Source organism: Anarhichas minor, unplaced genomic scaffold (genome assembly GCF_050575085.1).
Source record: "Anarhichas minor isolate MPS153535 unplaced genomic scaffold, ASM5057508v1 ptg000026l, whole genome shotgun sequence".
NCBI lineage: Eukaryota > Metazoa > Chordata > Actinopteri > Perciformes > Anarhichadidae > Anarhichas > Anarhichas minor.
In genome coordinates, this window is record NW_027466472.1 from 15,315,913 (window position 1) to 15,331,303 (window position 15,391).

Consider the following 15,391-nt stretch of genomic DNA (forward strand, 5'->3'; position numbering starts at 1 on the left):
TTTTATCATTATGGAGGTATCAGGTAAAGGTCAAGGAGACTGTGTCATTACTGATGGGTCTGATCTGATCAAGTCTGTACATTTATATATATATACACATATAAATGCTCTCGCTCTCCCCCCAGCAGAGACGGGTCGTGTAATGTTTACAACTCATAGCTGTAATGAATTGTAACAGAGCACTGAAAGATAAAATAAAAAATATGTTTGACAAATATGAGAAAATAGTTAATATTTCTCTCTCTCTTGCTCAATCGCACGCACGCACGTGACTAAATGCCATGGAAACAGACCGGACCGAGGTTGCTTAAGGCCTCAGAACTTTCTGATTCCTCACTCTGCACTTGGACTTCAACACGAGCTGAACACCGCTTGATTCCAAACTGTGGAGAGCCAACTCTTTGAGTTTTTAACTTCTGGAGAAAAGCTGCTTGATACAAATCTTGTTGGAGAACTAAACTACTGGTTCACTACTATCGTGGACAACAGAAGAGCCTGAAAAAGGCCTTCAGTCGTCTGACGACCTGTTGTGTTTCTGCTAGCTTTTCGAGAAAGGGGCTAAATAATGCTCCAAAGTTAGCTCAATTTGGTCAAGAGATAAACTGGCATGGGCATTTTCAAAGGGGTCCCTTGACCTCTCACCTCAAGATATCTGAATGAGTTTAATGGGTACCCATGAGGTTGCAGGTATGCCCACTTTATACTAATCCCATGCAGTTTTGGGCAAAGACTGTGCATGATGCATAAATGTGTTGTTTCTGCCTATTCTAAAATGGTGTATTTGAATAATTCCCAGTGTGGAATTGCATTAATCTGGTATGTCTGGAAAGCTGAGACTCTTGTGGATTAAATGATCCCAATTGTATTTATGTGTTATGACGTTAGTCCCCATAGTAACCATTTCATTGTAGTAGGACCATTGTTTGATGGTCTGAACTTGATGTCACTGTATAAAATGACCTATTGTGACCTCTAGGATAATCACGTCCTCATCAAACTTTACAACCACAGACCAGAGACCTAGAGGGTATTCAGAGGATGAATGGCTTTCTGAGCAATTTCCAGAACACAAGTGCTCATAATCCAATAGCTGAAAAGAAAGCTAATAGTGGTCTAAAATGGTTACATGTTGCACAGAATCTGTGTATCAAATGGTATCAACAATTAATGAAACAGAAGTGAGCATAAGAATGGCAATCATATACTTCCATCATATACTTGTAAGCACTTATACACTCTAATCTTTCAGCAGTTGAATAGCAATAGGAATATGGAAAATGTTTGAAGTATGGAAGATAAAGAACAAACTTTTTTTGTTAATTTATATTTGTACATAATGCTGACATAGAAGCTGTTCTTAATTTATAAACTGTATATCCAGTTTTGCATTTCTTTCACTAGTTATTTTACTGTGAGCTCCGTGGAAGAGAGCTTGAAAGCAAGCTGCCTGTCTCAGTGATATAGGAGATTTGGATTTGTGTTTGAAGCTGCTCCTGTAGAAGGATCAAGGTTGGGATTGGTTTGACATAAAAAGCACAGCTGAGTCAGGAGCTCGTTCACAATCACAGATTAGGCTACACATCTCTAGTGCACACACACACACACCCACAGCACAAAATGACTACACACATGTTGTTGCTGGGTCAAATACTATCAAGATATCAGAGGAAGCATGCGTTTGGACAAGCAGACACACTTGCCATTTTTCATGTTGTCTTGGCGAGAGTATAAGGAAGCAGTCTACAAAAACAAAAATATTACAGCTAAGAGACATTTTTACTTCTTTGTTTTATTTTTGGCTTGTTATTTCCCCCTGAAAACAGTCTCTCTATCTACCCATAAAACAAACATCATTTTAGGCAATATCATTTTTCAAAAATATTTTATTTGATATTGATCCAGGTACAAGGAAATAAAAGAACATGGATTTATCTTACAGAACATGGGAATGAGACTGTAAAAGTTTTATTTTCTTGATCCACTCTCTTCTTGGACAAGGACATGCAAGTGAATACAGAAAGTGGTTTACAGAAAAAAAGCAGATGTACTGTAGAAATGGCATTGGATCGGAGTGTCACCTCACCCCATACTGTACAGAAAGACTTCACCCAACAACTTTCTCTTTTTTGTCATCATTTTTAATCTTTTATAGCAAAAAGGCAACACACAGATAGGCTACAAAGAATCAACAATATTGAGAAAATGAACAAAAGAGAGAGAAAGCCAAAGTACTTTCATCCTTCCAAAAAGACATTTTCTCTATTGTCTTGACAAGCAAATTGTGAGCGTTTTTGCTCCTTGTGTTTGATAATGTTTTAAGTCGCTTTAGTTTTGACATGAGAGGAGCAGTGCGGTGAACATGCAGGACGAAGAGTGACTCAGACGACTACTGACCCGGCATTCCACCGTGCTGTGAGCACCGTGTGCCTATCATCTCCTTATGGCCTCGCTGCTCGGCTCTGACAGCAAACTTTACAAGGAACGAAAAAAAAACACGTATTATATTCCACCAATCTTTATGCATATTTCACAATATACTTTTATTATCATTTTTAATAAATACAAAACGACACTGTGATTCAAAAGAAGACAATGAGTATTAAAGAGACACGAAAACGCATTAGACATTAGAAATATCAATCTTAATTTGGTATGTTCTTTTACTGACATCTTGTCTTAAGGTGGATGAACCAGCACATTATACTCAGAATCAAAATCCACAGCAGAAAAAGAAAAGAGGGGACGACAGAATCGGACGTGAGAGAGGGATATTCTTGTCAATGAAAATGGAATGGCATAATCAAGTGGAGATGCGTATGGATATATACACATATATACACATACATAAACACCACCAGAATGTAAAATAACCTGAGATACTCTTTGCACCTCATTTCCAGAACACTGGCCACTGGGTGGATGATATAAAATGACGATGGCATGACGACAACAGTACAACAGCATCTGACGGCCTTTAGTTTCCACCCCCCCTTTTATCAACATTAGCAGTACAAAAAAAGACAAAACAAACACTCAGTTAACCACAAAAATCCTGAACAATAATATTGAAAACATTGTTGTAAGCAGCGTTTTGGAGTCCATAAAAGGCATACAAAGAAACAAGCTTTTCATTAAAAAAGGACAACCAATGAAAAAGTTGTCTCAAAAGACAAAAGAATTGAGATTCAGAGGCTGAGAAGTCGGAAGCGGCAGATGATAAGTGTGTGTTTTGTGGCAGTCGGGCAGAAAGAAAGTGTTCTGCTCCACACTGTGGCTGTAGACATGGAGGCAGTGGGGCCTGCTAGTTACTAATCAAGGCTTTTCTCCATTGTCACTTTATGGGATCAAACAGTGACTCTAAGCTACGTTGTAAATCGTACACACAGACCTTTTCTTCTCAAAGTTATCGACACAAGGCTGTGCTGACCATAGTCTAACGGTAACTGAGGCATCAACCTTTAAAGCAACAACTACTTTAATAGATTACCTAATATTAACAGCACTCAGCTGGGCCGAACAGGTAATTGTGTTGCTTTCTTGGATGATAACTGTACCACAGATAACATGACGAACATAAAACAGGAAGTGCTTTAAAAAGCAAACAATATTAAAATGTTGGAACATAAAACTCTAAACATAAAAGGTGTAAACAAATTATACTGATATTTTAGGCAGGTTTGGGAGTATCATTGCTACTCATCCCACGAAAAACTCCTTTGTGATGTCTGCTGGCCTATTAAGGCTGCAGAAGGATTATACATCTGCGTCTGTAAGTGCTATGACTGAAGTACAGCATGAGGACAGATTTCACGGATTCTTCCTCCCTTTTGGCTGTTTTATAGTTTGTGTGCTGTTATACTCAACGAGGAGCGTATACTCAGTGTAGGAACATTATTTAGGCAGTTAATCATGAAAACTTTTACTTGGAAAAGATTTGAAAAGATAAAAAATGAACTCCCTCAGTCTGTTTCGGAAGACAGGGCAATGCCCGGAGTTGCCCAAAACATCGACCACTAAATGTTTCTTGAATCAAACTATTGATTTAGACAGCTAATTGGAAATTAAATAATCAACTCGGTCACCTACAGTAATACAGTATCCTCTGTGTACAATTCTCCCAGCCTCATATCTGCCCTTCAGACCCTCGGGAACCTTGTCTGTTTGCCACCCAATTAGTCTCAACCATGGAAATGGGTGCCTTTTTTGTTGCTGTCTGTTAACAAAGCCGTACTCTTTAATATCTCTCTGTACATTAGTATATAATTTTCTTCTCTTTACTTTACAGTACAGAAGCTCCTCTTCACATATTATTCCGGTTCTTCATGTCAGCAGGAGCTATGTTTTTGTGCTTATCACCAAAAATTGCAGTGCAAAAACAATAATTAATAATAATAATAATAATAATAATAATGATAATAATTAATGGTAAGTATTAACAAACAATGGATTATAAAACAATTATTTTATGGCACAATAGCCACTCAATTCACATATAATACAAATAACCAGATAAAAACTGTTTCTGTATATGGAAATTAAAAGCTCAAACTGAATTAGGCTTGCATAGCGATGCAACAGCAAGTTAAAGAATATATTTACAGGAAACAAAATTCCCTTTTCCCCCAAGGGCATTTATCAGAAAATTTGTTCTTGTACAGATGTTTTCTTTTTTTTTTTTTTTGTTTGCTTGCCTTTTTCTAACAAAAAGAAAATTACAGTAAGGTAGGAGGTGGAAAATATTTTCTTGAGGACGAAAAACATAGTAAGATGTACAGTATGTCTGTGTCTATACATCACATTTACAGTTCTGTGACACGGCGTTTCTACTGCAATCCTGCCCTCTGAGAACACACAAGGACAAAGTTCATTGCCCCGACAAGGAGGGCCTCGTTCTTTCAAGGAGAGACCAGGGTGTTTCCAGTTCACATCCCAGGCAGATCACTCTGTGGTAGGAAAGGGACAAAAAAAAAGAAAAAATGTCAGGTTTGTTTAGAAAATGGAAAAACATATTTTGGGTAATTGCTTAGCTTAGCATAAATCTGAATAAGAATCAACTCTATTGGGCAAGTTTGTTGAGGCATGCAAGAAATTGAACTCATTTGCATACTGAACAACAGTGCATTTTAAAGGATAGACATACAGCTAAACAAAGATACTTTATCAAGCTAAACAAATATTAGCTTAAGACTAAATGACTGGAAAACAGCTAGTCTGAGGCTGTCTGAAGCTAAAAATATATGGCTATCAACACCTCTAAACCTCACTAAACGTAGCATAAATGAGTTACAGCTTCATGGGGAGTTGTTTGCCTTAACGACTCATCTAACAACAGCCAGTTGTAGTGACCTCCCGGAGTCTTGCTGTCACAGTGGCTTTTTTTCACCATACATATGCAGTGCCTTATATTGTAAGACACTGCCGTAAAATACGTAATTACTCACATAACTCTCCAGAGTACTGTCCCTGTCCATTGGTCCCCAGGAATTCGGCGTGCTCTGTGGTGGTCCACTGTTGTGGCTGTCGTGGACCCTCGGCCTTGCGTGGCCCTGTCGAGCCCTTGGAGGAGGCTGTGCCGGAGGAGCTCTGGCCACCAGCGGAGGGAAAGGATGGCTTGTTGTATGGCAGGCACCCGTCCTCTGAAAACACAGGCATACTCAAAGTTTGAAAAGCAGACACAATTTATGACTTTTATTGTTGCAGTGAAACACATCTAACATCTGATGTATGGAGACAAAGAGCACTTTGGACCCCCCCCCCCCCGATCCTGACATCTGCAGAGTGGTGGTGCCAACAGGCTATGCCAGGGCGTGCCACAGAGAGGACTCTCAGCCCCACACATGGCCTTGCAGCTCCCAGCCTTATAACAGGGTAAATACAATAAGAGTGGGACTGCTGGCTGCTGTGGCACCCCCTGCTGCAGGGCAGCATAACATTGACCCTCAGCAGTCTCCATCGTTGCGTGAAATCTCATCAAACTGCTCCCCACCGCTCAGCTAATGACTGTAATAGAGTCTGCCCCGACCTCAGTGGATTCTACTGTGAATCAGTCAGCACTCTGACACATATGGGAATTCACCTATGGGGTTTTGTAAAGATGCTGATTGTGGCACCTGTCTTTGTCTCACAGTCTCAGATTAACTGTCTGAGAGAGACCTGGCACAAAGAGGGCAGGGCGCACAGCATGGAGAGCTCTAATGGTCACAAACACGCATGCACGCACGCACTCACACACAATGAGCACAGACACACACAGATGGGGTGTAGAGTGGCTGCTGTTTGTGTGAGAAAAGCAAGCCGAAGCGATTAGAGAGCATTTCAGTTGCTGGGGCCTCCTGCCGTACTTGGAGCGGAGCAGGATGATATTGGCAACAGTTACAGGGGCATTGGGGAGGCTGAGGGGGGGGGGGGGGGCATTCTGGAAACCAGAGCAAGTGGCAGACAGCGCAATCTGTTCATGGGAGCCCAGTCTCATCGCAGCATGCAAGCTAACTCAGAGAAAAATCCCTCACTGTCAAGTCACTGCAGCAGCAAATCTCCTGTGTCCTTGTTGTTTTCTTGCTATGATGCAATGATTTATCTCTTTTCTAAATGAAGCGCTTCAGTCAAGAACAGGAAAATGTCCACTTGTTTAGATGTTTTATTTCCTGCGCAATGAATTGCAAAATAATTGTATGGATTATGTTTGGGCTCAGAACTGGTATATATTATACATCATTTTGTTAGCCCTTCATTTTTAGCGTTAGCATGTTAATGAACATGAGGTGTGTAATAACTTTACAGTGCTGTTGGCTGAAGACTTCAGTTGTTTCAACTGTACCTGTTTTGTGTCCACTGCGGCCATCATCAGTGCGGTCCATGGAGTCCAGCCTGTCCTGAAGCTGGCGATGATGTTCCAGAGAAGTGCGTGTCTGTCTGTCAATGGAGCTCTTCATGTCATCCGGCCCGGACAGGGGTCCTGACATAGGCGTGCGCTCCAGAGATGAAGCATTTCTATCTGTAGGGGGTACCATGCTGCTTATACTGCGGGCCCCCTGGATACGGCCCTGGCCCTGAGAGGGGGGAGGCTCCGGGGGAGGAGGTAGGTCTGTGCCAAAGGGGAAACCCACAGAATGAATCAAATGAAGCCTTAAATTAACTATTAGATGTAGTTTACTAGTAAAAACTGTCCAGACAAATTTCCATCCAATATCATATTAATATAACTCCCTCTAGTTTTTAAAACAACAACAGATGTTTCAGAGAACCTTCTGCATAAACTATTTAAAATGTGTTTTCAGTTGCTGCCTCACCGTCTGCACCAGCATCTCTCCGGTGGGGTGCTGTGCCCTGGCTTCGTGGTTTGCGCGTGGGCCTGGTGGCCCTCTGGTGGCCCAAGCTGTGTGTGCCGACTGTGCTGCCATCTGTTGAGAATGGACTGCTGGGCCGGGGCCTGTGGGACAAGCCTTTACCTGCAGGAGGGATACAGGACCACAAGCCAGCTGGTTAATAAAGACAATAAGGAGCCAACACCTGGACAGTGGAGCTGAGGCTGTCATCGAGAAAGGTAGAGGTTATCATTCAAGATTCAAAAACCTATTAGAAAACAAAGGTAAAGATTTTCATTAGAGGAGAAAGAACTCTGGTAAAGCCTGCAAAAGGTTGCAAGTACAACAAATCACCCATTTATTATTCATTTAACCCAAGAAAGCAAGAGTGCACAGCCAAATGAGTCACAGAGGAACCGAGTCAAAGTAGAGGATAGGGAGATATCTGCAGTCCAGCCACGTAGAACAGGTGCCATGCACAACCTGGGCACAGCGTCCCCAAGCAGTAGAGAGGAAATCCAATATTAAGCCACCATTATGGGGGAAAACATCAGCCAATGGATGACAGGAGGAAAAATCAGAGCAAAAGGGAACACATCCTCTGCCACTGGTAGAAGTTCCAGTCGGGCAGTGTGTAGCTGGTCTCCACACACCAACCTCTCTTGCTGAGACTAGTGCCCTCCAGGCGGTAGCCCGCCTTGTCTGCAGCGGCCACCAGGGCCTGGGCAAAGCTGCAGTGGGTAAAGATGGAGCCATCAGACGAACTGCCCAAACTGGACCTATGGCTGGAGAAATTACGGTCATCTTCCGAGGCTGAGCCCCACCCATTCACCATGGACCCTGTGGAACACCACATGTTTCAGCAAATGTGTGTGTGTGTGTGTGTGAGATATTTGCATATTTGATATGCATATTTTCTTTCGATTTCAAAACACTCAAATTCAACCGCATCATGTTCATACTTCTCAGTTCAGTGGCCAAAACCTTTATGGCGTTGAGATGGATGAACCTGCGATCTTCTAAAACGGAGGTAATATTAAGCTTAAATGATTCCGTGTGTGCTGCAGGGCATTTCTGCTCATTCTGTTCTGACCTGTCCTCTTTCATCTACTAAAAACACACGCAGAACACAAATTGCATGCACACACACAAAAAGGTGCACACAAACACACACCAGAACGTACACAGTGGAACAGCAGGACAGGCATCAACTAATTCTGCTCCTCTTTTGATAAAGAACAATGAGCGCACCTGTGCAGCGCAGACTAAAATACTGCCTCAGGTGACACAGACGAAGCATCCCGCAAACCAGTGTATCGAATCAAACACCTGGTGGTATGCACATACAGTTTTCTTTATTCCTGTTTGAAAATGCACAGCCACCACCGTCGCAAAGCCGCAACATTTTCTAGAACAGAGGTTTAAGACAACATCAAGGTATTTCACTTATAGCTGCTGTGGTTTGTGGTTTACTCATGAGTGTGGCTTTGAAGATGATGAAAATCTTCATGTAAAGTAAAGTAAGGCCGGCACTTTAAATAAAGAAATATCAGCCTGCCAATAAAAAATATGTCACTTTGGCAAGCAAAACCACAGAACAGTAGGCTAATGTGACAGCTTTCAGTGGGACTGGTTTGGCAGACTTTGCTCAAGTGGCACACACCCAAATGCTCTGCTCCCACACTTCATCTCTCCCTCGCACAGAACAGACTGATGTAACACAGATCTGGGGAGGTGTGTGGGTAAAGGTTGTAGAGGGAGCGATAGGGACAAAAAGTTAGCAGCAGGATATATTAAAAGGTCAATGTGATACAAAAAAAGATGGCATTAATCTAGCCACGGCAGTTGGCACAGTTCAATATATATATATATCTTAAACTATATGTCTTATAGAGGTGGTTAAGCTGTCACTGGATATGACTTAAGGGGATTGCACCTTCAACAGCTGAAGTTGCAACAGATTTTCACTCCAATTGCAGTGAAATGTTCACAGATTAATGGTAACTTCTATAAAATGTAAGCTTGCACAAGGTGGAGAACCCCTTACACAACCCATTTTTACAGCGCTAACTGAACTCCAAGGCAGTAACTACTTCGAGCCCTCTTGCCTATCTGTTTTCTTTGAAATTCTTTTCTAAGAGTCTTTTTTTTCTATGAAAAAAAAAAGACAGCAATTCCCCTGGGTTCAATCCTCCCACAAAGAACAGAGCAGATATTGAAGTACAGGCAGTGCCAGCCAATTCACTGAAGCTTCCAACTCCTCCGGCTCGGCGAAGGAACACTGCCTCAGCAAATCACATCACAGAATGACTTTTCAGTTGCACTAACTGACATTTTCTACTGCTGCACCTCTGGAGCACTCCTATTCTCAGAAATAGCAGTCCAATCAAACTATGATCATTGTCACATAATTTGATAAAGAATTCAATCAAGTTTTCGTTTTTGCCCGAGAATCTTTTTCTGTAGCTCTAGACAAAGGTTTGCACTATCCGTCATTTTATCATGTCTTGAACCAGAGCAATGGGCCAAGCCATGCACTCTAAAAACCACTGGCTACCACCTCTCATGCTCCAAGCACTGTTAGAGTAAGGCCAGTAAATGGGAGATGGTTTGGGGGGCAGTAAAACCCGGCCCAGGTCCCTCCTGCCACTAAATCTGATTTACACTGACGGGAACCCTAATCTGCCGTTAAGCCGGAAAACCCTAATGTCGTTAAGCAGGAAAACCGTTCCCCCTGACGAGCAGGCGTCTCTACCTGCCTTAAGGAGATGTGACCCTGCTCCTCACAAACCTGGCAAGGCTTTATGGGAGGGTAATCGGCCAGAACAGTGGGCGTAACAGCCTCGCTGCTACCACATCTCAGCTTTACACAACCTATAACATCTAGACACAAAGCCAGGTGATACCTATGTGTTCACTTCATCTCTGAGGCTCAAGCAAGACGTAGATCTGCAATACCCACCACAACATCAGGACTTAAAAAGTGTTTTATTATCGCAGAGAATAGAAAACACATTGGAAAGCCTGTGCAGACAATCTGCTGGAGAAACATGGCCCCAGAGGAGAAGGGTGGCTATTTTTAACATTACGAAAACAGACCTATTTCCATGTTATTAAAACAATGACAAATCTATCAATCAGGGCTCGACAGGAATCTCTCTCCCACCCTCGCCTATTTGTATAGCCTCAAAATGGTGGCCACAATAAATCTCAGCAGTTTCCCCTATCCTCCTGCTAACCCCGGAGCTGGAACCGTGTCTGTGTTGTAAAACGATCGGGTGCGAGGCAGACTTGCAGAGAGATAAGAAGAAATAGTGCTGTCTTCAGAGGAATACAGTGGAGGAGAGATGCAGGAGATTAGGGCCCAGTTGCTGCTTTATATTCCTCTAAATACATCAGCAAGTAGCATGTGTCAGCGTAACCAAAACCACTGTTCCATCACCCCATGGAAAACTACTCTTTAGGGCTGCCACCGACAGGGCAGACCAACAAGCAGCGCTGTCAACCCTCTTATTTTCATGCTTTCTCTCTCAACTGGCTCAGCTCTTCTACCTTGAGATACAGTATATTTACTGCTTGCGCCCCATTTCTACCCATGAATTTCCCAATATGGATCAAGTTTGTAGTATTCCTGGTCTTCATTTGGAGGCCCGATACACACAAAGTTCCACCACACCAGCATTTGCTATCACAACTTGTCCTTGTAGTGCATGATAGCCAAAGGCCACCGATTTTTCAGAAATATCCCCCCCCCCAGTTTTACAGATGGATAACGTTGCCTGGTCAGTAAGACAGCAGCAGTCCACCACCCAGCTCTGCAGCTGCAATGTCATGCCCTTCATATGTCCCCTTGACAGGCGGCTGTAAAAGTTTTCAGTGAGTTGTAAAAATGGAAATGGTGTCTCTAGTCTGCAATGGAATAGGCCGCACGTGAAATGTATTTCAAATCTCCTCGAGAAGATATGGGTGCCGCTGGCTCCGGTGCTGTGTGCGCGTTAAATCACAGCCCCTCTCCCTCCACTTGATTTCCCTCTCACTATCCTGTTTAAAATTCATGGACTTCCTTATCTCTTTTTTTTGGGAAAGGATAATTATAATTCCCCAGAGTCTGCCAAAAGTGCTGAAAAAAACTTGATTGAGGGACACTCAGTAAGCATGTTCACATAAAGATGAACGCATAGCAGACTGATGAAGAACATGTCAGGAACAACAATCCATTCATTGTGAGACCAGATGTAGCAACAATGGCAATTAAATGTTTTCCCATTCGAAGTAATTCGATCGTAGTCATTTTGCTTTTAACAAAGAATAACAATATTTTTTAACTGTATGAATGTATACATAAATATAGCACAAAAATACTGTATTAGAATACATTACAATATGGTTGACAAACATGTACATCAGCAAAGAAGCGCCCCGAAAGCCACAATTCAGAATCCACCTCACCTGTTAAAGAGCTGTCCAGGTTGTCCATGCTAGACCCTGGTGTGTGCTCAATGCCGCGGGGATGCCTGGCTCCATAGCCTTCATCCTCCTCCTCTTCCTCCTCCTCCTCCTCATCCTCATCAGGCGGGTCAGTCTCCAGGTCAGAAACCATTGTGCTCGACACGTAGCCCACTGGAGGAGCTGGAGCCTGGGGAGGAAGAGAGCCTACCTGCATGTGCCTGGGAAGAGAAAGAAACAGCAGATTACTCTACTGGAATTCACAAACCTACCTATCAAGGAATGTGGAGGAATGATGAATGTAAAGAGAATAAAGGGAATATTCAGTAGTTTCTATGCCCCAGGAAGGCGGAAAAATATGGATGTGGAAGGTCAGAGCTAATTTTAGAGACCTCTTTCATATGTGAAGCGATGAATAAAGTTGGACGATTCCACTAATTATACAGTGCAGCTTGCATGCTAACACAATGACCCGCTAATTGCTGCTGTGGATGGTACAAAGCCATGCTCTCCAGGCCCGTCGACACATGGCTGTCACCTCAGTGGCAACCCGCTCTGCTGACAGGCGCATTTGTTTGAGCAGTGCAATGTCTTTGACGCAGTTTGCAGTGGGAATTGGTTGTAATTACTGGCCTTCTGGTGTTGTCAGAGATGCTCTCTAACCAACATAGTCATTACTGGGTAACATGACATCTCCTTCCTGACAAGGCTTCCCTGTCACCCCCACCCCCACTTTCACGATTATGAATGAATGCCAGTCTCTCTGCGTTGCCGACAGAATGAGGCATGGCCTTCATCTGACTTACATGAGCACAACAACAATGGAATGTGCTGCATGGGTAGGGGGGAGGGGGGGGGGGGGGGGGGGGGGAGTAAACAACCGTGGGGAAGAAATTGTGTCTCTTAGAGTGAGCAAAATATAGTAGTCGCCTAAGTGGTAGCATGGGCCTATTAAAATGAAATGATTAATGGGTTTATCTCCACTGCACATATAGTTGACATGAAGAATACTGCAGGACCAAAATAAATCCTGGCAGCAATACATGCAGAACAGAATGTACAGTAAGCATTTCAAAATGACAACAACACATATATTATCATCGATAACAATATATCTTTTTAGATGGATGGATGGATGGATAGATAGTTAATACTGCAATGTTTACCATGTCTGTTTTGCCATGTCCATTTGGTATGCTCTGGTCAGCTCATCCAAATGGGCCTGGAGCATGGGCTGCATCTCGTCCCGAGGAGAAGGGGTAAGGGTGGCTGTGGACTGCTGTCCAAAAGACACAGCAGCTGGGGAGGAGGCAACCCCTCGGATGGGCGGGGTGGGAACCCTCTCCTCCTCCTCCTCCAGCTCATCCTCCATGCCCTGGTGAAGATAAGTCTGCACGGGCATGGGCGGGCCCCAACCATCACTCTCATACCTGATGTAAGAAGAAGAGATGTTGATGTTGATGTAGAATAATATCAAATTATTTGCAGATTCATTTTCTGTTAATCAACCAATTGTTTCAGCTCTACTGTGAACATCTGTGTTGAAGAATATAAGTCACCACAACCAAACAATGGTAATGCATCTCACATAAACACAGCTCATTTATTTAAATGCTATGCTTGATGAGAAAATAAATTGGAAAATATACATGGACAGAAACAGAACTACATTAATGTTTGTGATATTGTCATTTTCTCCAAAAGTGTTAAGATTACTGAAAACAAATATAAAAATATAAAAATATCTCAAGAGAAATTCTTCTGTACTAAACATAAAGCTTTGTGGCCTTGTCCAACTTTTGAAAATGATGTTTTATACGACAGTCCTGAGTGGAATTATGGAGGTAGTTATGCTTCACTTCGTCATAGCTGTGCTTATACATGCTGAAATAATACTAGCCATAAAGAAAATGTTCATTAAAGAAATTTGTCAGTGCACACTCCATAGGACATAACTGTTTTAATATGCAGCCATTAAGAGCAGCCTCAGATTTACAGTGCACGGGACTCTTCATTTGCCAGATAGCCTATTAAAGCAGATGACTCTCCCACTCTGGAAGTGGGAGTAAGAGGACATAACACCTACTGGAACAAAGAGTGACACACACAGCATCCCTTAAATAAGCCTCTGTTACGTTGTACCTACAGTAGAGTATGTCTAAGCTTCTGTTGGATTCAGTAGACGCAATTTAAATAAAAAGAGTAATGTAATTAGTGTATCGATAAACTAAAGAAATATTAGCGTTGCTTTAAACATCTATAAGAACTCAGCAGCTTTTTACATCTAGTTTACACTCGAAGAGGGATAACAATGTGCTGGTATAAATCCCTCAATCTGTCCGTCTGTCTCTCGCTTTTCACTTATAAAACAATGCAATTATCATTTTTCCCCCACTATGGAATTCAGCAAATAGATTAATCTGAAACCATCTGTGTAGAAGCAGCAGGAGACTGCTCGAACATTTTTCTTTTTTTTTTTATCCTCCATTTTTTTCCCCCAATGATGAAGTCTTCCCATAGATTGCAGACAGGATCAGCAAATAGTTTGATGTGCAACCATCTGTATATGAGTTTTTTGTGTGAAAGCCTGTGTAAGTGAGTACGTGTGTGTATCTGGCTGCCTGCGGAGACATTGATCCTTCACTTTTCTCCAGATGTACAGTAGTACAGTAATTAGCTGCAGAGAAAACAGAGCTGAACCCTGTTATTGCACACAGCAATGCGTGGTGTTGCTTGCGTTGGCAAACACTATCTTTTTTGTTCCAGCAAGCGAGACACTAGATTGTCAGCCACTGATGTAGTCAGAGGACGAAACATACAATGACAACAATACGCAGGCTCAAGTGCATATACAACAGAGATGGGAATCTCTGTGATGTACAGGGAGTAGACACTGGGGGTGTACAAAGCTACTATCTGTGTCTGTTTATTTCACAAATTAAGAATAAAACAATTCTGTTTTTGTTTTTTTTGGGGATGTTGGAGGGGCTTGGGTGGAAACAGGGTTAGCTACCTGAAATAGAATCGAAGGTATCAACAACAGGAATACACACATTAGAATTGCTTTGGGCCGTATTGCATGATTTTCCAATTGAAGGTTGTGTATATAAGATGAGAGTTAAATTGTCTTGAAAAAAAATAATGCTAAATATATTGACACAAATCTGAAAAGCTCTCTTGGCCACCTTGCATTCACTTTTGGTTGGTGGTCTTTAACTTCACCTCGTCACTTTCCTGTCTACTGTCGAGTTGCGCAATGTGCCGGGCTTTAATATCTGATCATGAGGTAAAAATAAAAAAAACTGCAACATCTGACATGTTTCATCCTGCACTGAACACTGTTCACATTCGAATAATGTATTGATATTTGTTCAAAGCCCTAGTAGACATACCCTCCTCCGTCATGATGTTCATTGGGATAATGGTCCATCTCAGTGCCTGGGAGTGGGTGAACAGGGGGAGGGGGGAGGGGAACGTTGGCCCAGTTGGATCCGTTGGCTTTAGCGGGTTTGGAGCTAGCCTTGGTCTTCTTCTTCTTCCCTCCCTTTCCACCTACACAAGGAAAGATTGCATTTGGAGTCATTGAAAATTAGATTGTAAAAGAAAATCAATTAAAAGCTAATATACAAGTTGGATAGCAT

At 42.4% G+C, this 15,391-nt stretch overlaps 1 protein-coding gene across 1 annotated transcript in view; it reads right to left on the bottom strand.

Moving 5' to 3' along the window:
- Window positions 1–5,433: 5,433 nt before the first annotated feature.
- Window positions 5,434–15,391, bottom strand: part of robo2 (roundabout, axon guidance receptor, homolog 2 (Drosophila)) — a 141,166-nt gene continuing 131,208 nt past the window's right edge. The window contains exons 24-30 of the mRNA XM_076100680.1: window positions 15,143–15,302; window positions 12,917–13,180; window positions 11,754–11,971; window positions 7,962–8,144; window positions 7,290–7,448; window positions 6,818–7,084; window positions 5,434–5,636 (exon numbers count right to left, since the gene is read on the bottom strand). Coding sequence (XP_075956795.1) covers window positions 5,434–5,636; window positions 6,818–7,084; window positions 7,290–7,448; window positions 7,962–8,144; window positions 11,754–11,971; window positions 12,917–13,180; window positions 15,143–15,302 — 1,454 coding nt within the window. The remainder of the gene's footprint in view (window positions 5,637–6,817; window positions 7,085–7,289; window positions 7,449–7,961; window positions 8,145–11,753; window positions 11,972–12,916; window positions 13,181–15,142; window positions 15,303–15,391) is intronic.